The sequence below is a fragment of the Myotis brandtii genome, unplaced genomic scaffold (genome assembly GCF_000412655.1).
Source record: "Myotis brandtii unplaced genomic scaffold, ASM41265v1 scaffold196, whole genome shotgun sequence".
Taxonomy (NCBI): Eukaryota; Metazoa; Chordata; class Mammalia; order Chiroptera; family Vespertilionidae; genus Myotis; species Myotis brandtii.
This window is the reverse complement of record NW_005357311.1, coordinates 3,425,052-3,448,817: the sequence shown is the minus strand read 5'-3', so window position 1 is coordinate 3,448,817 and position 23,766 is coordinate 3,425,052. Positions and strand designations below refer to the sequence as shown.

Here is a 23,766-nt window from a genome sequence, read left to right as displayed (position 1 = left end):
TTAAAAAAAAAAAAAAACCCCTTCTTTCTACTTAGGCCTAACGGGGGGGAGAGATTTTTTTAAAATGGGTGCTTAACACCAGGTGCTTTTTCTGCTACTTAAATTCACTCTTGAAATTATGAACTAACCTCTGCCCATACTTTTTCCTGCTACACGGCAGCTACAAATACTACCCAGGGGACAGGAGAAGAGGACAGAGAGAATGGGTGACTTGCTGATGACCAAAGGAGCAGGTTTCTCCACAACAGACACATTTTCAAAGGGAAGCTTCTGATTGTGGCTTGCTTTGTCCATCCGCAGGCGAAGATGCGCTGACGGGGGACACTGACAAGTACCTGGGGCCACAGGACCTCAAGGAGCTGGGCGATGATTCTCTGCCTGCCGAGGGCTACATGGGCTTTAGTCTTGGGGCCCGTTCTGCCAGGTATTTTGTTGTTGCTGTTGTTGTTTTTCAGAGGTAATTTGAAACAGCCATGATTTGTCATAAACCAAAATCATTTTCCATTTTCACCATTATCCCCAAGTAGGCTCTTTGGATGAGGATGTGAATTTGGTGAAATGTTCGCTACTCCATTGTATGTGCTCCGCTATTTTCTTTCATGGTTTTCAGTCCTTAATTGTCTGTGATTGAACGTGTTAATTGTTCTTTTTCTCCCCCCACCTTGCAGTCATGCTTCAAGCATACTAGCAAAAGGGCTCACGGACAAAACTGGGAGAACCGATCTGGGTTATATGTTTCAAAATTAAATTTTATTCTAATTGAAAGAAAAATCTTATTTTCCAATAAATAAGAAATGTTTGTATTGGTTGTTCACTATTCTCTATTTATTATTGAAAGAAAAATTCATGTTTGAGAATATATATGTATAAATAATTATTTATTAGACTTGCCTACCAAGTGTTTGGAGTATCTCTTCTAAAGCTTTCCCATTAGTTTGTTTACAAGGGACATGTCAGGAGTGAAACAGTGACTTAGCAAGCCAGGAATAGTGGCAACTTCAATCCTTACAACCAAAGCGTAAAACTTTGGTATGTGGAAAACCTTGGCTCAAACTTATCTGACAATGGTTGAAAGAAATAGAACCTTGTCCAGAATTTGGGGACTTCTTTTCCGTGGTTGGATTAACAGCTTGTTTGCTGACAGTCAAGTTATGTGAAAGCTAATAATTAAACCATCTGAGCCAGAGCCCTGGGGACATTTTCCTATAGTTTAAGTATCTGTTGTAAAAAGTTTCATTGTCTAATAGTAAATGGCACTTCCCACTAAGTAAACCTAAGAGTTAATTCTCAGTGTCCTGGATGTGGCCAGTTTAGATACTGAATTGATGGTTTTTTGAGTTAATCTTTTTGTTTTTTAACAGAATTTGGAATCTCATGTAACTTAGAATTTTTGCCTTATAAATATATATATCTATAGATCTATATCTAAAGGCCTTAAAGTCTTCTTGTAGCAGCTGTCATTAACAAGAAGGGCAAATAACCTTTAATATTTCATGTAACCACAGATAATAACAAATTATAACTAAAATGTGTAGCATCTTAAAGGATCTCAAGGGAAAATTCTATTTAGAGATTTAATAGGCTTTGTAATCCAACAACCCGCTGATTCTCTTCCTGAGATAGTATATTAAAGGTAACATTTTATTAATCACTCATTTGCATATAGAAAATTGTAGCAGCTGACATCCAATGAGTGATGAAACCAGAATATTGTCTCATAATTTTTTTTCCCAAGTTGTGAGGCTTCCACACTTCTGGTTTTTATTGTACCATTATTATTATTTGTTGCTGTTATATGTAACTCATTTTTTTTACATTGGCAACTCATGTTATGCTCAGAGGCAAATATAAAAATAAATCATAAAGCCAATATGTTTTAAGGTATTCTTAGAGTATTGCCAAGTATAATATTCTGAGTGTAACATTTAAAAAGAAATACATTAAATGTGTACCTCATTCAACCATAACATTTTTTTCTTTTTTTCCCTGTCTGATTTTTTTTTTTTTTTGCTTCCTTCTTCTCCTGTGTTTTTGTAAAAATACTTTAAAATAGTCCCAAGATCAGGTAAGAAATGGCACTTTCCAGTGTCCCCTGCCCTTCCCTGGCTCATTTTCTCATTTTTGTTTTCCTCAGCATCGTGCCGTGCTGTGCTGTGCTGTGTTGTTCTGCCATGCGCTTTTCTGTTCTGCTCAGCTTTAGCAAATCAGTTTTGTGATTCTGAGGAAATGAGCAAATAGCTAAATGTATGATAAGAAATGTTACTCATGCAATATTGAATATTTAAGGAATTTCTTTCACTTAACAAGGTTTGTATAGTGCATGAAGTAACTGGAGAAATTTCCCTGGACTTAAAGAAAACATCTTAAAGAGCTGTTTGTCTGCTGGTTGCATTTTATTTGAATTGTGCTAAGCACATTGGCATAATTTTAAGAATCCTCAGGCATGTGGTTTCCTAACACTTCCTGTATTTAACACATAGGGTATACTGATGGCTACAAATAATATAGTTGACCTTAGTTAAAAAACAATTTAATGCTTTCCAGATCCCCATGCAAATAATGTCTAATTTTAGTAGCTGAAATTATTTCGATGTATTAAGGATTCCCAGTGAAGCTTGATGGATTTAATTGGCTCCATCTGCCTAATATAAGTTGGTCTGGAACAGTTCAGACTAAGAACTTTAGACAATAAAACGGAGACATCGTTAGGCCTTTCTGTTGATAGCTCCCAGTTCGGGGCCCTGTCCTGTAGTTGGCATGCCTACATAAGTTAAAGAGGATGCTTAAAATGTATCAACCCATCTTAGATGTAATTAAAAGCTGAAATTAAAATAAATATGTAACTATTTCTTTAAAAAGTTAAGTCTTTGTCCACATCTACAGTAAAACTGTTCTCAGGAATCACCAATATTAACATACACCGGAGGGACCATAACTTAAAGAAATGAGTGTCTGAAAAAAAAAGAAAGAAAGAAATGAGTATCTAAGGGGGCAAGTGAGTTTCTCAAATCACATCCCTGCGGCAAAATAGAGCCTTGCTGTGAGTACTGAGAAGTTGCACTGTAGCCCCTAGTGGCGCGGCTCTTTAGATGACAACTAGTTAAAATGAAATAAGACCTAAAATGCAGTTCTTCAGTCACCAGCCACACTCCAGGTGCTCGGCGGCCACGTGTGGCCAGTGGACACTGTGTTGGACAGCTCGGGTTGAGAACACATCCTTCATTGGGAGAAGTTCTGTTGGACAGTTGAGTTAGAGAGTAGAAAGAGAGTTCCTGCTTTTAGGAAGTTTATATAATGTACTTGAGAGAATGGAAGGGCACTAAAAACAGGAATCACAGAAGGAAATGTTTGCAACTGAAATGGGGGGTGGGAGAAAGAGTTATGAATTATGGGGGTACAGAAGGCCCAAGTGTTCGAGGTCACATGGTTTACTAGGTAAGCTCCTCTGTGCAGGGATAATGCTTACTTTTTTCTCCTTCTATATCCTGTTATTAATATTTTGGCTAGCTCATAATAGCCACTTAGCAAATATTTGCTGAATACACTAAGTAATGACTGTACAGTAATAGTCATTCTGGAGTTCTAGATCCCTCTAAGATTCTGGTGAAAGTGAAGGCTCTGATCCTAGAAGAATGTACCTCCTCATTTCTGTAGACACTTCCAATAATTCAGGGGCCTCTGTGTATTGATATAAAAATACTCACTTTGAGGTAATCTTTAGTAAGTGCAGAGGGGGAAAGAAGTCGTTTTGTGCAAAGCAAGGAGTCATTCCTTATTCACCTCTCCTTTGCTCTTTTCCGTGCCTAGTACACACAAGGCCAAGGCCAGAGTCTGACTGAATCTACTGGTAAAGATTCAAGCAGCCACATTTACATTCAGACCGTTTATTAGTTACATAGGCAGCGACAGGAGCCAACTGCCATGGTCCTTGTCTGCCACACTAGCTGAGGAGCCAGTCCTAGACTGCAGCTAAATGGCTTCGTGTTCTGCCACTCTCTTCCAAGGAGGATGGGCAGGAAGCCTCAGGAGGCAATGAAGAGCTGCCTGGTCACGGCCCACTGTGGCAGGTGAGAGGGAGGCCTGTGGGAGATGCCTGACGCAGCTCCCCACCTCCATCCTCTGTGTTCCTGTAGCATCAAAGGTGTCCTGCCAAGGCTCAGACCACCTGCCTGTCCTATGTGGATACGTGCAGGGTTACCGGGGTCCCTTCTCTATTGCTTTTTTAAAGATTGAGTTATAATTGACAATTAACATTATATTAGCTTCAGATGTACAGTATAATGATTCAATATGTGTATATATTGCAAAATGATTATCACAGCCCTAGCCGGCTTGGCTCAGTGGATAAAGCGTCAGCCTGCGGACTGAAGGGTCCCAGCTTCGCTTCCGGTTAAGGGCACATGCCTTGGTTGCGGGCTCGATCCCCAGTGGAGGGTGTGCAGGAGGCAGTCGATCAATGATTCCCTCTTGTCATTGATGTTTCTATCTCTCGCTCCTTCTCCCTTCCTCTCTGAAATCAATAAAGAAATATATATCTTAAAAAAATGATTATCACAATAATTCTAGTTAACATCCATCACCACACATAGTTACAATTTTTCTTTCTTGTGATGAGAACTTTTAAGATCTGCTCTCTTGGCGACTTTCAAATATATAATACAGCATTATTAACTATAATCGCCATGCTGCACATTACACCCCCAGGACTTATTTATTTTATAACTGGAATTTTGTACCTTCTGACCACCTTCAACCGTTTCGCCCATTCCCGAACCCCTTGTCAGTTTTTAGTTTAGAGGTCAATGTGGAGAGTGGCATTTGAGGACATAAGAAAGCTTGCACTCTGGGAAGTTCAGGGGCTGTGTAGAGGATTTGAAAGCAGATGGAAAGGAGAAGGTAGAAGGAGCAAGTAAGAAAAGGAAATAAAAAAGTGAGCTCACCTGGAATTGAAATTATCAAGGCCAGAAAGATGGAGAAGAAAACCATGTAAGATGATTCATAACACTACTTACTTCCTTCTTGTTGCTTTCCCTGAGTAGCAACCATAAACCTTTCGATAATTTAACCCTATATCTAGCTCCCAAGACACATAAACAGAACTATTTACAGCAGGCACAATTTCGTTGAATAATGCAAGCTAAACAGATATGGACCAGAAAGAGAGGAGACTAACATAAGGTCTTACTATAGAAAAATCTCTCAGGTTATCAAATTATCTGGAATGATCTGGTTTTTCTCAAGTGTCATGTTGGTTTGACTGTCACAGTGCAACATCCAAAGTTTTCATGCATTTCATCTTCTCACAGATTTAACACCAGTTGGCCAAATTTTAAACAAAACCTGATCATGAGATTGTCCAAGCTTAAGAGATTTCCTCAAATATGAGGGATTTTATTTTTGACCATGTGTTTTCAAGAACAACTTTGGTTGATATTTTTAGCCATCTTGCCTGTTTTTAAAGTTGCATGCATTAATTTTTTTTTTATTCATCTCATCATCATCTACCACTCTTGAATGGTTAACTGTAAATACAACAGCCTCCGCTCCTTCAGTTCGGATAGGTCTTACACCTTGAACAGAAGCTCCTATGCCCGGGACAGCATGATGATCGAAGAACTCCTGGTGCCATCCAAAGAGCAGGTAGGCATTCTTTTTTTAAAAAAATATTCTTTGATTTGTTAAACTTCCATTTGTATGTTTGAATCAAACTCTTTGTCCCATGACAAGAACTATATTTCTGCATGTTTGATTTTGCATTTGTAAATCTCTCTGTGTTGCCACTTAAAGAAAAAAAATTATCAGCCCGGCTGGTGTTGCTCTGTGGTTGAGCGTCGATCTGGGTTGCAGGCTCAATCCCCAGTGTGGGGTGTGCAGGAGGCAGCTGATCAATGATTCTCTCTCTCATCATTGATATTTCTCTCTCTCTCTCCCTCTTCCTCCCTCTTTGAAATCAATAAAAATATATTTTTAAAAAATAAATTGTGCCATAAATGGAAATAACCCTCTCTTCCTCAGTGAGTCCCTAAAAATCTCACAGAGAAAAACTAATAAAGTCCTACGCAAGGCATGGCTCTGTTTTCTCATTTCTAGGTCTAATCTAGTTTAATTTTTAAAAAGAGTTCATAATAATAATTGTTAGCTAAAGTTATGTACATTATCCACATGAATGTTTGATTTTCCTAAACAAACTTTTTGTTAATCCTCACCTGAGGAGATTTTTTCCATTGATTTTTTTTTTTTTAGAGTTGAAGGGGGGAGAAAGGGAGAGAAAGAGAGAGAAATAGCGATGTGAGAGAGACACATTGATTGGTTACCTCCCGCAAGTACCTTGACCAGGGCTGGGGATCAAACCTGCAACCCAGATATGTGCCCTTGACCGGAAATCCAACCAGAGACTCTTGGGCGCATTGGCCAATGCTCTAATCACTGAGCAATGCTGGCCAGGGCTTCCTAAACAAAATTTGTATCATGTTGGAATTCGCTACAATTGTTCTTAGCAAGTAAAGATTAGATTGGTTCATGTTTTTGATTCCTTAGTTTCAAAGGTGTGTAATGGGCCATCTCAAGATGTGATAGTATTTTGCTTTCTACCAGAATCTCCACTAGGTTCACTTGGTGTTTGGGTGTTTCAATAATTGTGGTTGAATAGATAATTGGTTTAATACAAGAAGTCCCAGCAATGTAGTTCTGCTGCATATGGGCTCAGGATGGTTCATTATTCTAGAAACACACAATACCTAATTGTAAATTTGCATTCCTGAGTTGATGATGGATGAAACTGTTTGAAACATAAAGTTAATTTTGAAGGTGTCTTATAATATTGAACAATGTAGATGATTGGTGAAATGATGCTGGACTTACTCACTGCACAATGAAGGTGAATTTGAGCAGATGAATTAGATGATAAGCAGAGAGTCAGAACTTCAGGACTCCCACTTGTCTGGAGATGCTGATTTCCAGACACACAGATGTACATTGTGCTTCACAAGGATCTACAATAAACATTTTATTATTCTACACTCTCTAGAACATTCTTAGCTTCCAGGCCTTACAAGGAGAATACAGTGGCTATTCAGTTTTGTTTAGGCAAAAACACCCTTTGTGGAATGATTACAGGTACCATAGTTTGTCATGGTTTACGTGGGTGTTAACACTAAAAAATCACTTGTCTCAACTAATGAAGCTAAGGTCTTTGGTGTAAGGTGTTGTCCTGTTGTTGGTTGAGAAATTCTGAGGATCTCTTTGCTTGGTTGGCTGTGGTCATTATTTTAGTCAGATCATCCTGATCTCTTGATGTTCCCAATTGAAATGAGATGTTCATGGGTACATTGATAATAATTACAAGTGTAAAAATGCCTGTTATTCTCCATATCCTAAAGAAACCACACAAAGCTTATAAAATTGCAGGTGAAAATATATTCGTTGTGTATCAGTGACATTTTTCTCTTGTGTCAAACCTGTCTAGTTCTATACTGGAATAGCAAAATCCATGATTAAACTAATTATGGTTTATATTTCTGAATGTGTATTGGCTTTGTGGCAAGGACCTGAAATTGGGATCACGATCACCATGACCTCACCATATTGCCACTACCACCACCATCCATCACTGCCACCATCACTTCCACCACCACCCTCACCTCCACCACTGTGGGATCACGATCACCATGACCTCACCATATTGCCACTGCCACCATCACTTCCACCACCACCTCTGCCACCACCACCACCCTCACCTCCACCACTATTACCACCATAGTTACATTACCTCCCATGTTCAGCACAGCAACCGTAAAGTAAAATACTATAAATATTTGCAGTGTTGCAAGGTTACAGACCGACTTCTGAGGGTCCTCACACCATTCCCTGTTAGCTTTTACCCAGACCTACTTACTCAAGTGGAATGAAAGGGCAGCATTTTCTCAGAATGAAGGATTTGTGAAAAATAAAGGGTAAAGAGAAGTTTTGAGATAAAACTGATGTCCTTTTGCTCATTTTGTTGCTGTTTCAATTTCTGTGGATGTCACGACACTCCTGTAGAACAGTCAGGGGAATGGAAGGCTTAGGACATCTTGAAACCTTTACAAAGGAGTCTGAAGCTGATAACTGCAGGAGCAGGAAGTTGCTTTCTTTAATGACCACAGAGAATCCCATGGTCTGGCAAGCATGCCTTGTGGAAAGAACATGTTTAATGAACATATAACCTTACTCCTGGCCACACTTTCATGATAATTCCCCAGAGATTTGGGGGAAAAAAGTGTGGAAGGCATAAAAACATTGTAGTGACAGTTGGGGGCATTTGAAAATTTACTGGCTATACTGTTAGGAAATAGTTAATTTTTTAGCAGCTATAACAGTATTGCAGCTCTACAGGGGACTATCTCTATTCCATGCAGGGGTATGCATTGCTGAAGTTTTCAGGAATGAAGTAATTATTAAGTCAGCTATTTATTTTCAAGTAGTTCAGCAGAAAAAAAAGTGTATGTGTGTGAAGAGAGAGAAAATAAAAGCTAGTGCAGCAAAAATGTAATTGTTTAATTAACCTAGGTGGAGTGTATATGGGTATTTCTTATACTGTTTTTTCAACTTTCTTATTTGTATGAACACCTTCAAAATAAAAAACTTGGAAGAAAGGGGAAAACAAATTCTGAAAGAGGTGTATTAACCTATTTAGTCCCAAGTGTCTCATTCATTATAGAAGAAAGAGAAAAGGCTAATTCTTCAAAAGAGAAGTTTCCAGAGGGAGGAGTCCAGTTACACTGTGCACGACTAGTGAGAAGCATTTACCTGAGCAGCTCATTTACACGCTTTCTATTAAAATTTAAGTACAAGAAGTATTAGTTTATGTCTATCATGCCTCTCAATCTAGATTTATAAACTTCAAAGCGGAGTTTCTCCACGGTATTGATTTTGTCTGAAAGCATGCAAGAGGTCTTCAATCCTTAGAATTCCTAAAGCAATGTTACTTGACTTACTGTCAGATTTAGAACTGCCCTGTCATTGCCCAAAGTTGCTTTGACAAGGTAAGGCGGAAAATGAATAAAAATGAACTCTCCGCACACTTTTTTCAGCATGAGTAGACCTCACCCCCACAACGCCTAGTTTATTTTCCTGCTGCTGCAGATTAAGCAGTTTGCACATTAACCACAGTTACAGGACAGTTGAGACCCAGGGTAATCCCCACAGGCCCGCCACCTGTGTGGCTGGAGGCAGGTGTGGAGGCCAGCACTGGGGAGGAGAGTTGGGAGAAGCAAGTTGTCCTCCCTCCTTGCTGGGCCTTCATTGGGATTAGTCTGTAAACCACTCGGTCCTCCCTCCACCCCAGTCAAGAATGGACTCTTTTTTTTTTCTTTCACCTTTTAATCAAGAACCACCTTTCGATATGTTTCTGAAAATTATATGCAAATAAACCACATCTTGCATTTGTCAGAAGATGGTATTTAAAGCAGTGACTCTCAGCCCTGACCACTGGTGAGAATCACCCAATAAACTTTTATTTATTTATTTATTTATTTATTTTAAATATGTCTTTATTGATTTCAGAGAGGAAGGAAGAGGGAGAGCCAGGTAGAAACATCAATAATGAGAGAGAATCATTGATCAGCTGCCCCCTGCATGCCCCACACTGGCAATCGAGCCCACAAACCGGGCATGTGCCTGACTGGGAATTGAACCATGACCTCCTGGTTCATAGGTCAGTGCTCAACCACTGAGCCATGCTGACTGGGCACCCAAAGAACTTTTAAAAAAACGATAGCTAAGTTCAGATTCAATGGATCTGGGTGGGGCCTGGGCCTCGCATTTTTCAATGCACCCAGAATTGAAAAGCACCGGTTCCTGGTGAGAGCACACATTGGAACCGTCTGTGGCTGCTTGGAAAACAAGATGCCGACAGAATCGGAATCTCCCTGACGGGATCCCTGGGCATGTGTGTGTTTCTAACGCTCCACGGGCTATTCTGGAATGCGTCTCTAGGTAGGAATCACTGATTTAGAGCACTCTGCCTCGCATCTTCTTGTATATGACCAGTCAACATCTAATGTATTTGTTTTATAAGCTCAGAGCTGTGCATGTCAGGTAGTCTTAGAGCAAGCATTCTTGGAAGCATTCCTTTCCAAATAGGTGGTAATAAGGAAAAGAGATGACTCGAAGCTGAAGCCCAGTGTCCTGACATAATTATGGGAGGCACTATCTGGTGCTGCAGTCTATGATCCAGGTCAGCCAGGCCTCATCACCTCAGTGGAGGACTAGTCATTAGAGGCCATAAGCGTCAGGAGATATGGTGGCGATGCTTATGGTGAGGATGGTGAAAACAGCTAATTTTGAGCTCCTGTTACACGCCAGGCACTATTCTAAGTTTTACCAGCATTAACTCCTATACCCTTCTCAAAAGTCCTATGAGATAATTTCTTGGCTCCATTGAAAAGATGAAGAAACTGAAGTGCACAGGCAGATGCCGTGACTTACCCCAGGGGACACAGCTGGTAAATGGCAGACAGCCACTGGCCATCTGGCCCCAGGTTGCCTCCTTTTAATACTAATCCACAATTACACTGCACATCTGCATTGCTTAGTGTGAGGGAGTGAGAAGGAAGCCAGCAGAGAGCCCAGCCTTGACTTTCCACCCCCCAGGATCTCATACTTGTTAGTTTTCTCAATATGGGTGTGGTACCTCCCTGGCCAGGTGGTACAGTTGGTTGGAGCATCGTTCCGTACACCAAAAGTCTTGTGGGTTCAGGACACATACCTAGGTTGTGGGTTCAAACCCCAGTCAGTAAGCATATAGAAGGCAACCAATTGATGTTTCATATCAATTTTTTTTCTCTCTCTCTCCCTTCCTCTCTCTCTAAAGAAATCAATAAAAAGAACCTATCCTTGGGTAAGGATTAAAAAAAATTAACTACACATGCTTGTAAAAAAATGTATATGGGTGTGGTACCATCTTTATCCATTTTTTGCATGAAAGATTATGTTTAGACATGTGTTCTTTATTATGCTTATTTCTAATTCCAATAATAAGTTCTAATTTAATATGCTTTAAAAGGAACCGACAACTTACATTCAGCAACAAGTCATGAAAATTATGGAGAAAATTATTCTGCTTAAAATTATGGCATATGAGACATCATTAAATGAATGGAAATACTCAACCTTTGCATGAAAATGAGGTAGAACACATGATAGTGGTCTAAGAAAAATACTTTGAAGGGTAACTAATTAATTATATTTCCTTTGAATGACCCTAGAAGTAGTTGTAAGACCAAGGGATGTATATTGCCAGCAGAAACATGTGCTTCGCTATGATTTCTGGTGGTTATTCCAAGATGGGAGGAGAGCAGAAATCACAGACATGGGTTGTTTTTGCCTGCATGCACCAATTCCACTTCCTTTACGTGCGCATCATAGGGTCTGATGCCAAAACTTCTGCCCCCACTCATTTCTCAGTCATGTAGTTGAGAAGGGGTTGAAATCCCTCCCTCTCCTCCAAGGATGAACCCAAAACCTGGCCCTTCAGAGCATTCCTTTCCCTAGATTACAATATTGATGTTAGGAAGAAATGTAAAATCTTAGCCAGTCTAATGAGACTTAAATCTGAGACTTTGTCTAGCCTTTTGGGGATTGCTAAGCTATGACGATGATGTAAACCCAATGCTGCTGGGGGTGCAGCATGCAGACCAAGGATCCCTACCATCTTCTGAGCCATGGCTGGCCTCAGCCACGCCTGTAGTTAGTACCATCCAGACTTTCCCACTGTATAAACAGGTAAATTAATCTCAATCTCCCCCGCTCCTGCCCCTAGGGAGAGGGTGTCTTAAACCAGTTTAATTTGGGTGTCTGTCCTCACTTGCTGTTGGTGGTCATCAAACCTGGCATGAACAGCCACATATCAAGGGCCATGTGCAAAGTCTTCTAGCATCTTAAAGTGCTATCTAGCCTTGAAATTCTATTATTTTATGTTTTCTCTCTAGAAATAAATCTAATTTTAACAAAATTAAAAGAAAATGAGCTGTGATTTAAGAGACAAGCTATAAACTTGGATGTTCCCAAGCAAAAAAAAACTGTTAGAAAGGCATTCTTTGCCAGCTGATCAGTAAGAAATGAGCACCTTCCATTTCCTTTCCATTCTGTTGATAGAGGGGCAGTATGTTAAGGAGAAGAGAGAAATGGGACAACTGTGCAACTCTGTCCCACTAATTAGATTGCTTTCATTTTGTAGACTTTCTCTCTCAGACCAGACTTACCCAAGTGTTTAATGTCTAAGAGGACAAGTGGCAGGGATTCAAAGGGTGACCAGTTTAGAAGGCTTAACTAAGGCGGTGGTAACAGTTGCATTGGCTATTTGAATGGTAACTGTGGAGAGGACTCTGTGGTTAATATTATATTATATTATATTATACTAGGAGCCCAGTGCGCAATTCGAAATCATGTGGCGCCGCCCACCCTCAAGTCGCCGGTCCGGCCCTGCCTTGCTTCCCGGGCCCAGCAGCAGCCACAGCCACTGCCGTTCCGGCCCTGCCTCCCTCTCTGGCCCTTGAAGCAGCCGCAGCCACTGCTGACCAGGCCCTCCCCCAGTGCAGGCAGAGTTCCCTGCCGCCCCACCCCTGACGCTGCCTGCACAACCTCCTCCTGTCTGGTTGACCCGTTACAGCGTCCCAGTTAATTAGCATATTTCATATATATATATATAAATAATATTATACTATACTAGGGGCCCAGTGCAAGAATTCGTGCACCTTGAAAGGAATTGTGGGCCATGAGGCTGCGGTGGGCAGAGGGGTGGGTCTCAGCCCATCCTCCGCGCCCCCACCTGGCTTCTCCCGCCGCGGCCCCCGGTCCCCTGTCTGCCTGCAGCCTTGTTCCTGCTGCTACAGCTCCCACACGCTGACAGCACGGAGTGATTAGGGTTGGTGCCATCAGCAAGTGCGAGCAGTGGCTGCTGCCCCGATCACCCCTCAGGGGGCGGGACCGTAGTATGCAGGAGCAAAGAATTTTCAGTAACCACCAGAGGCTCGCCCCGATGACAGCAACTGGTGCCCCACCTTGGTCTGACACCCTTGCTCACCTGCTCCACCATCCCGCCGCAGCCGACGCCCACCATGTTCTGCACTCTGCCACCTGCTGCCCACGCCCACCATGTTCTGCGCATGCCCCTGGTGGTCAGCGTACATCATAGCGACCAGTTGTTCGGTTGCTCTGCCATTTGGTCTATTTACATATTAGCCTTTTATTATATAGTATTAATAGCCTTATTAGAGCCTTCCCCTACCTGGAGGCAATTGTCACATTGTAACTCTTATTTACCTCAGAGCCTAGGATTCTAGCTCCTTTGGGTTAGATGGGGCCTTTTTTGAGGCTAAGTAAGGATGATCTCATGTATATTTAGTCATAGATTGTGTGATGTACTACTTAATATGTTAGTAAGGCATGTGCAAATTGGAGGGTTCTTCAGGAGAAATTGCACATATATTTTTTCAAGACCTAGCAGTTTTCAGTTATCTCAGTAATAGAAGAACAATGCCTAACTCAAAAGGTTGGTTATGATAATAGGTTTCCTTCTCTACCTCTCAAGCCCCTTCCACACACTCCTAAACCCCATACACACACCCTTCCCCACATCAGCAGATTTACCTTCCCGCAAGTTTCTTTCATTTACGCTCGTTTCTCAGGGGCTCTAAAAAATGTGCATGGTGGCAAAAGGTAGCCAGCCTGGGATTAAAGATTTGCTAGAGATAGTCTCCCACAAGATAAGCACCTTTGACTACTGACATTTAATATGCTGCTTTTTCTCTTCCAAGTGCTTCGCCAGCATTACTCAGGTGATCCGTTCAACACTCTGGCAGATTGGTCAGCAAGATTACAGATTTTTTTTTGTCAATGTTGTGACTTAAGCTAGTACAGTTCCTTTAGGCATCTTGAGCGGGATGTTGATGTTTTAACGCTCTCAGCTTCCACCCAGACCTTGATTCACCTTACTTTGTTGAAGTTGGTAGCTAAGTTATCTGGAAATCAATCAGATTGGAAGTCCCAAAGAACCCAGCCTCATTCTGGTTTAGTAGTCTCAAATAGGTCTTAAGAGGTAATAATCGGCCACTGCTGATCAGGCCCTCCCCCAGTGCAGGCAGAGTTCCCTGCCGCCCCACCCCTGACGCTGCCTGCACAACCTCCTCCTGTCTGGTTGACCCGTTACAGCGTCCCAGTTAATTAGCATATTTCATATATATATATATAAATAATATTATACTATACTAGGGGCCCAGTGCAAGAATTCGTGCACCTTGAAAGGAATTGTGGGCCATGAGGCTGCGGTGGGCAGAGGGGTGGGTCTCAGCCCATCCTCCGCGCCCCCACCTGGCTTCTCCCGCCGCGGCCCCCGGTCCCCTGTCTGCCTGCAGCCTTGTTCCTGCTGCTACAGCTCCCACACGCTGACAGCACGGAGTGATTAGGGTTGGTGCCATCAGCAAGTGCGAGCAGTGGCTGCTGCCCCGATCACCCCTCAGGAGCAGGGGGAGGTGGAGAAGTCCTCAGGAGCAATTGGGGCCGGCAGCCGCTGCTCACACCCGCTGACTGTGCTGAGCAATCAGGACCGGTGTGGGCGCTGGCAGTGAGTACAAGGGGCAGCTCTGACACTGGCAGCAGGTGCGAGCACTGGGCGGGACCGCAGTATGCAGGAGCAAAGAATTTTCAGTAACCACCAGAGGCTCGCCCCGATGACAGCAACTGGTGCCCCACCTTGGTCTGGCACCCTTGCTCACCTGCTCCACCATCCCGCCGCAGCCGACGCCCACCATGTTCTGCACTCTGCCACCTGCTGCCCACGCCCACCATGTTCTGCGCATGCCCCTGGTGGTCAGCGTACATCATAGCGACCAGTTGTTCGGTTGCTCTGCCATTTGGTCTATTTACATATTAGCCTTTTATTATATAGTATTAATAGCCTTATTAGAGCCTTCCCCTACCTGGAGGCAATTGTCACATTGTAACTCTTATTTACCTCAGAGCCTAGGATTCTAGCTCCTTTGGGTTAGATGGGGCCTTTTTTGAGGCTAAGTAAGGATGATCTCATGTATATTTAGTCATAGATTGTGTGATGTACTACTTAATATGTTAGTAAGGCATGTGCAAATTGGAGGGTTCTTCAGGAGAAATTGCACATATATTTTTTCAAGACCTAGCAGTTTTCAGTTATCTCAGTAATAGAAGAACAATGCCTAACTCAAAAGGTTGGTTATGATAATAGGTTTCCTTCTCTACCTCTCAAGCCCCTTCCACACACTCCTAAACCCCATACACACACCCTTCCACATCAGCAGAGATTTACCTTCCCGCAAGTTTCTTTCATTTACGCTCGTTTCTCAGGGGCTCTAAAAAATGTGCATGGTGGCAAAAGGTAGCCAGCCTGGGATTAAAGATTTGCTAGAGATAGTCTCCCACAAGATAAGCACCTTTGACTACTGACATTTAATATGCTGCTTTTTCTCTTCCAAGTGCTTCGCCAGCATTACTCAGGTGATCCGTTCAACACTCTGGCAGATTGGTCAGCAAGATTACAGATTTTTTTTTGTCAATGTTGTGACTTAAGCTAGTACAGTTCCTTTAGGCATCTTGAGCGGGATGTTGATGTTTTAACGCTCTCAGCTTCCACCCAGACCTTGATTCACCTTACTTTGTTGAAGTTGGTAGCTAAGTTATCTGGAAATCAATCAGATTGGAAGTCCCAAAGAACCCAGCCTCATTCTGGTTTAGTAGTCTCAAATAGGTCTTAAGAGGTAATAATAGTTGACTTCAAGAAAAGAAATACTTAAAAAAAAAAGGCTGCTTTAGTAAGCCTTTAAGTTTTACTTGATTTTGCTGCTTGAATCAGGTTTTCTTTTATGAAATTCTTATTTTAAGATGTAAAACATGATGCTTTGACATATGTATACATTGTGAAATGATTTCCACAATCAAACTAATTTATATATCACCTTCAATAGTTATCATTTATTTTGTGTGATAAGAACACTTCAGATCTACTGTCTTAGCAAATTTCAAGTATATAATACATTATCATTAGCTACAGTTACCATGCAGTACATTGGGTTTCCAGAACTTATTCATCTTATAACTGAAAGTTTATACCCTTTGATCAATATCTTCCCTTTTCCCCCACCCCACAAGCCTCTGGTAACCACCATTCTGTTCTCTGTGACTATGAATGATATATTTTTTAAAAGATGGCATTCATTCTTAAAAGAATTTTTCCAAATAGTTGTGCTGAATGCCCAAACAGACCTACTCTCTCTGTTGGTACCAGTTTGCCATTTCTTTCGCTTAATATCCACTCTCAATCACAATAATTACTGGACTTAGTGCAGTACCTGCCACAACATTTTGTCAAATTAATCTTCTCATTTCATGCTTTCGCCACCTTATGAATTAGGTATTATTATTGCCACCTTACATTCCAAGAGACTGGGGCTGGGAGGAGCATGTCACTCACCCAGTGTCAACTTAAATGGCATGAGATGGTAGCACTGAGAAGAGAATTTGTCTGATGGCTACTTGAACCCATTCTGCTGACCACTAAGCTGCAGGGCCACTCTAATGAGGAAGTGTGGCAGACCTGGGTAAAGCTAATTCGCCTCAGGAAGAGTTGGGGTTTAGACAAATATTTGTCACAGCCAAAATATCCCTTTGCTTGTTAATCCAATAGGGATTAACATCTCTGTAGTCTGATAAGACGTATGCTATCCTAAAAAGCTACAAAGATGGCTGCAATGTTATTAAATTTAAGAAATAAATGATCTTCCATTGTAACAAACAAACAAACCTGTGAGTATTAGCATGATTATTATCTGTGCTTTTGTTTGCATAGCAATTTAGAATTTCCAAATTGCTTTCGAATTACTTGGGTCATTCGTCATCTCAGTGAATTTGGGCAGTTAATATTATGTACCCATTACCCTAATGCAGGAACGGAGGTTCAGTGAGGTTTTTATGATTTGCCATTCACTGGGCTATGAAGTGACACAGCCCAAGTCATCTATTCTATGTCTAAGGCAAGGGTGGGAACCTTTTTTCTTCCAAGGGCTATTTGGATATTTATAACATCGTTCATGAGCCATACAAAATTATCAACTTAAAAATTAGCCTGCTATATTTGGTCAAGCATTTAATTAACTCACCCCTAATGCCTGGGCAGGGCTGGACCAAATGATTTCTTGCCTTATACGGCCCTCGGGGCAGACGTTCCCCACCCCTGGTCTAAGGGAACTGACACCCACCTGGGTTCCCCTGCCCTGGTCCTGTCAAGGCCTCCAGTTGATCTGCTGGCTTTCGGGGCAGCAAGGTTCACAGACAAGAACTGGTGTCATTTTTGGGGGGGGGGGGGGGGGCGGCAGTGTTGACAGGCAGTAGCCTGGAGAAGCATCCAAGCATCCAGTATTGGAGCTAAGTAGATTTCTCTTTCTTTTCCTTGCACATACTTTCTTGTCTCCTGCCTCTCTTCTTCCATGCCTGGACATTTATTTCCAGACCTGGGCCTTTGGGTGTGTCCTTGCTCTCCTCTTTCCTCTGGTGAATAGGGCTAGTGAGAATCTATTTTGGGAAAGTATTAAGCTCTTGGAGACAGTGATATCATCATTAGTCAGGCTTTGGACTCTATTAAGTAATATGCATTTTGATTTTAATAGTATCTTTGATATCACTGCCAACGTTGAAAATGATGGGCTTACTTGTATCATTTTTGACATGGAAGTATAAGGTCTTATTAAGTCAATGTGAATGTTTCCTTAATGTAGTGTTCTACTAAAGCCACCCAGTGGTGGGTTTTGACCTTGTTTTGTCAAATGTTCTGAGTTTCTCTCTGAACTTGAGATTCCTCATCTGTAAAATGGGTATATTACCTCCCAAAGCTTCCATGTTCTGAGGACTCAAAGAACAAATGAATGGAAAGGCCTGGTGATACTGCTGTTAACATGCGAACGTAGACATTTTTGAGTCAGTAAATAAGACTGAGGCATTTATAAGACGCATTCTTCTTTCTGAATGGGCTCTGTTGATTTGGTGCATACAACTGTAAATGGTCAGTGCTCACACTGGAATACCTTTGCTTCTGCTGTACTTTCCCCACAGATTACCAGATTTTAGCAAATGAGCTACTATACATGAAAGTCCTTTGAAAAGTAGAAACTACTACACATTTAAGGAGACACTATATTTTCAGGCCAACATTTGGTCAGATTTTTGATGTGTGTTTTAATTTAATCTCCATATCAACCAAACCTCAATTTGAAAATGAGAAAACTGAGACTGAGAAAAGTTAAGAAAACAAGCTAAGGGTCATGAAATATGCAAGTAATGTTGGGCATCTCCAAAGGGGCTTTCAATAATAAAGATAAGGAAAGATCCGAGGCAAAATATTTTATTTATTCCTGAAGAAGGCCAGGTTGAGGGCTGGCTTAGTGTCTGAGCCAAGTGGGTCTGCTAACTGAGCCTGTGAAATTGGCAGACGCCCTGCCCAGAGGCCAGCATCACCAGCCCAGGCGCACCCGTCACAGAGATGGATTTAGGGAGCAGAGGAGGATGTCTGTGCTCCGTGACCAAGCTCAGGCCCAAGAGGGTGAAAATTAGATCTGAGCAGAGCCTTCCCAGCTACCTTTCCCAAATTTACCACTCAGATAAATCACTCCACATTTTAAGGGTCAAAAGGAATATAAAGGGATAGGGAGAGGCCCAAGTTACACAATGGAGTTGCCATTCCAAGATGGAAAACTTGGGAGTGGGAAAGAAGTGTTCTCCATTAGCAAGTGGCAAAGGCGATTTTCAGATCCAAGTCTGTGACTAAACTTCAAAGCCAATGTTTTCCTTTAAACCCTGGGAACACCCCTACTTGCTGTGGGAAACTCAAGAGCCAACTCTGTTTCATCTCTTTTAACCATCATCACATGTGATGTCCTATTTATCATTTTAAATGTCTATTTGATCCGTAACCAAGTAGGGGAAAGCTCTTTGTTGGTAGCATGGTGCCATGCACAACATTTTGAAATTCATAATGTTTGTGAAAGTAAACAGTTCAAATTTCACATTTCAGCTTTAAGTAAAGGCTAATCTGTAGAAATAAGTATTCAGAGATGGGTCACTTGGAAATGAAGCTTCCAATTCATTCTCTTTCTGTGAAGACCATAGGCTCTGTTGAATTGCTGTATTTTTTATTTAGGTGGATGCATTGTAGGAAGAGCATTTTGTGTGTCTGTATGGAGGTTATTAAAATTGTTAGGTCTTCCCATAAACCTAAGCAGACCTCTATGAAAAAAATAACTGGGACCAACATTGGGACATGGAGCTGATTGTTTTAAACAAGTATATTTGTTCATTATACATTTGTTCATCTGTGTTAAGACGGAGTTTCAGTGAGTGGCTAAGGGTTGGGAGGGGAAAGGAGTTGGGAATAACTCGAAGGGGTGTGGAATCCCAGTGTGCTGGCATACTCCGGCTTTGATAAATATTGCATGATGGTGCTGATACCTTTTTGTGTGATATATTCATTGTTTCAATAATTAATGTCACCAGTGCATGTTTCTAAGCCTGCCAAAGGTAAATAATTTACTGTAATTACCAAAGAAGAGTGATATTATTTATTTATTAGAACTTTAAAAAAAATAAAAAGGGTCCCTTGTGAAAAGTAACCTCAGGGCCTCAAATGCAGAAGTTGCAGTTTGCTGAAAAGTAAAGTTAGCAGCGCCACCCACTTTCTATTGAATATTTTTTCCTGCTCTGAAGCTAGGTTACTTGGGGTCTCCAAAAGTCAGTAAAATGGGTAAATAAGGCCAGACTAGAATTAACGCCTAAGCTTTGGTTTACCCGCATAGAATGTGGGGACTTTCTGAAGTGATGCGTTGCTCTGTTGGGGTTAGGACCTTGGATCTGTGGGCTCCTATTAACACCATTCATTGCACATTCGTCCACTGAATGTGTCTTCTCTCACTGAATGCTGAGAAAACTGTTTCTCATTCATGTTTGTATTTTTCTAGGATCTAGATAGGATAGTGGCTTGCACATAAGTGCTCTACAAATTTTTTTTTCCTCAATTTGATTTCCCAATTTCCCAATTTGATTTCAGGGCTTTAAAAAAAAATCATAGTAATTCAGAGTAATTTTTTAAATTTTAAGCTTTATTTAAAATTATCGAAGTTTATACAAGCCATTAAAAAGTCTTGCCGTTTTATAAGACATACTCATTAGGGGGGAAAAATTATCTTCTCTCCAGAGACAAATGCTTAGCATACCTTTTGAGACCTTTATTATATGCTTTCATGTCTCTAAATAATATGTATGTTGCTTCTTGTTGGCTTTTCCTCATGTCAGGAATTTTCTTTTTATTGACTCACCAAAATGGAAGATGAAGCTCTCATTTTTTAAACAACTCTTCTCTCCTGCTGTATATGCTTCCCATCCCCCCCCCACTCCCCCTAAGCCGTTGTATTTTATTTTTGGTTATACCAGTAGGTGTTTAATGCGTCTATTGTTATGCCTACGTCATGTTATGTACAGATACGAAGTATGTTATGATTGCATTTTCTTTTTGGTACAGTATTTGCTTCCCCTAAGTTTTCTCGTTTGGTTGTTGCTCTCTGTACAAATCACTAGTCCAACCCACACACTCCTCCCCAGTTGTGAAAAATCTCCTCTCCGTATGTTCACACTTATTAGGTGATCTATAAATTTCATCTTCTGAATTCATCTCCCCTGGAGCTTTCTGTGTGGTCACGTTCCTTGGAGTCCCCTGTAACGGAGCCCTCCTGATTCCTCCTCCATCATCACCATGGAAACTCCCTGTTTTTGTATTAGACCCTATGTCAGTGATGGCGAACCTATGACATGCGTGTCAGAGGTGACACACGAACTCATTTTTTTGGTTGATTTTTCTTTGTTAAATGGCATTTAAATATATAAAATAAATATCAAAAATATAAGTCTTTGTTTTACTATGGTTGCAAATATCAAAAAATTTCTATATGTGACACGGCACCAGAGTTAGGTTAGGGTTTTTCAAAATGCTGACACGCCGAGCTCAAAAGGTTCGCCATCACTGCCCTATGTCTTACTTGGTTTAGGCCTCTGTTTTGGTGGAGTATATCTTTCAGTAGTTTCCTTTGCAGAGTGCATCACATATGTATCTTTTTATGAGGTTTCATATATCTGAAAATAATTCTATTCTTAATTTTCATACTTTTTGTTCATTTGGCTGGTTATAGAATCTTGGGTTGAAAATCATTTCCTCTCAGAACATTGAAGGAATTGCTCCATGGCCTTGCCTTTAACTTCAGTTTTTGCTCTTAAAATCTGGTGGAAGTTTGTCACCTGTGACCATTTTCCTCTCTAAAATTTGGAGAATCATTCTGTTTCTTCGAGTTTGGAAGTGGGGTTTATATTTCTCTCTAGTTCTGGTCATTCTGTGGGTCCTTTTACTCTGGGAACCTGTCGTCAGCTCTGGGAAATTTTCTTGAATGATTTCCTTGACTTCTTTATTTTACTATGTTTCTCTTTTTAGAACTTTTTTTTTTTTTGGAGAGGGACAGAAGATTTGAAATTCTAAACTGATTCTCTGCTTTCTTACATGTTCTCTCCTATTTTTTATTTTAATCTTCCTCTAATTTCCAGGCATTCTTTTCAACTTTAATGCTATCATATTTGTTACTATCTTTGAGTTCTGTCATTTAATGGAGCATCAGTAGGAAGCAACTCTTAAACAGGACAAAAATTGAGATTGATCTTATTTTTGGTCTGTGAGATAATATCTTATATCGGATTTAAAATGTTCTTAGCCATTCTCTATTCAAATATAACTTTTGCTTTATTCTCCTCTTCTAAATTACACTTACGTTAAAATTTTTCACTGTGTTGCACGTCTCATACTATTTTCTATATTTTCCATTCTCTTTTAAAAACATCTATCCTTCATTTTGTATAGTTTTCCATTTATGCTTCCAATTCACTAACCCCATTTTCTGTTGTGTCTAGTCCGGAACTAACATTGTATTTAGAACTGGACAAATGCCCATTCGATTCTTTCTTACATGTATTCCATACTGTGTTAAATTATCCTCTTTTTATTTTCCTTTTCTCTCTCTCCTTATTTTCTTAAACATACTAATCATAGTTACTTCAAGTTCTTATTAGCTTACTTCAAAATGTAGGATGACCCGGAGTCTATAGCATCTGGGTGTGTTGTGTTTTTTTCCTGTTTTTGTTCATGTGCTCTTGGCCATGCCTGGCAGTTTTGTATTGCGTGCTGGACATGATGTGTGAAACAGATGCAGACGCGGCACGCCCGATGCTGCTCTAGGCCTCCACAGAGGATTCACCCTCCCTCTGCTTGGCAAACAGTGGTGGGCCGGTTATCTAATCCTATCAGGAGTCTGCTGAAATGAGGCTGGTTTGCAGCTCTGCTTAAGTGGAGACTGCCTCTGGTTTGTCCCTGGTCCCATGGGGTCTTTACTTAAAACTCTGTTGTGATTTTCCAGTCTCCTCTCCCGACAAGTCCCAAACTCTCAATCTATTTCTCATGAAACTGCCACAAAGCTCCATGAGCCTTTCGGATTTTCTGGTGAGCCTGTTCTGCACAGCCCCAGAATTCCACCAATGTCCTAATGGAGAGCACGCTGGAGGCGTCCCAAATCTCCACCGAACTCCCTTGATTTTTCTATTCCACAGCAACAGCCCCTGCTGGTACAAAAGCCCCCATTCGGTCTGCACTGGTAATTGAGAAATGCCCTCAATTTAAAAGTAGCAACAAAACGCCAGCATGAGTGTTGGAGACCTTCCCCTCTCCCAAGTCCAGCTCCTCCAGTTCATGCCCTAGCTGTTCTCTGCCGCACTCAGACATGATTTCCATATTTATCTGACTTGGCGGCGGCAGCAGGCTACTCTGCCCCACTTGGAGACAGAAGTCGTCAAGACTGAATGTTTTATTTTCCTTTTGAAATTTGGGAAAGAATTTTACAACTGTTGTAGGATTAATTTGAAGATGTGTTGAAGTGCTTAAAGGCATGGTTAGAATTATTCCTCGATTCCTCTTGCTATGCCAATTACTCCAGATGCTTTCTTAAAGGATTGAAATAACCTCTATTTTCCAATTCTTGAAATGTCTGTGTAGACCGGTAGTGGAGTGTATATAAATTATTTATTGTGAATGTAGACTACCTGGACTGATAGAGACATACAGGTATATTTTGTAAGTGCAGAGAAAACCAATGTCTTGTGTGGGTTGTTGATGCAATCTGTCATTTCCTTTTTCAGCACCTAACATTCACAAGAGAATTTGACTCAGATTCTCTTAGACACTATAGCTGGGCTGCAGACACCTTGGACAATGTCAATCTTGTCTCAAGTCCTGTTCATTCTGGGTAAGTAACCTAAAAGGCACTTTTCTTTATCCTGTGAAGCTAGCATTGCATTTAATATTTGCAGTTGTGAACTCATTGACAAACTTCATTTGTATGAAATATTGATCTTCTATAGGACTTCATTAGTGAGTGTATGTGGCATACTTAAATCATTAGTGAATATTTTTAAGCAAATGTGTGTATCTGTTTTTATTAAAAGAGAAGCACAGTGTTAGAAAGGAAATTCATTAAAGTTTTGGTGCCTAAAATTTTTCTGGCTATGCTGGTACATTTCTAGGTCTTTAATTTTCCTTATCAATTAAAAAAATTATGTATAGCCATTTCTCTTAATTTTACTTTATTCAAATGAAGTTTTTCCCTAAATATCTGATCTGATTTT

General features: G+C 40.9%; 1 protein-coding gene across 10 annotated transcripts in view; it reads left to right on the top strand.

The window, feature by feature from the left end:
• ANK3 (ankyrin 3, node of Ranvier (ankyrin G)) overlaps window positions 1–23,766 on the top strand; it is a 465,310-nt gene that overhangs the window by 373,341 nt on the left and 68,203 nt on the right. For all 10 annotated transcript variants that reach the window (XM_014538720.1, XM_014538719.1, XM_014538725.1 and 7 more), the window contains 3 exons: window positions 301–424; window positions 5,538–5,640; window positions 23,281–23,387. In XM_014538720.1, the coding sequence (XP_014394206.1) occupies window positions 301–424; window positions 5,538–5,640; window positions 23,281–23,387 (334 nt within the window). The remainder of the gene's footprint in view (window positions 1–300; window positions 425–5,537; window positions 5,641–23,280; window positions 23,388–23,766) is intronic.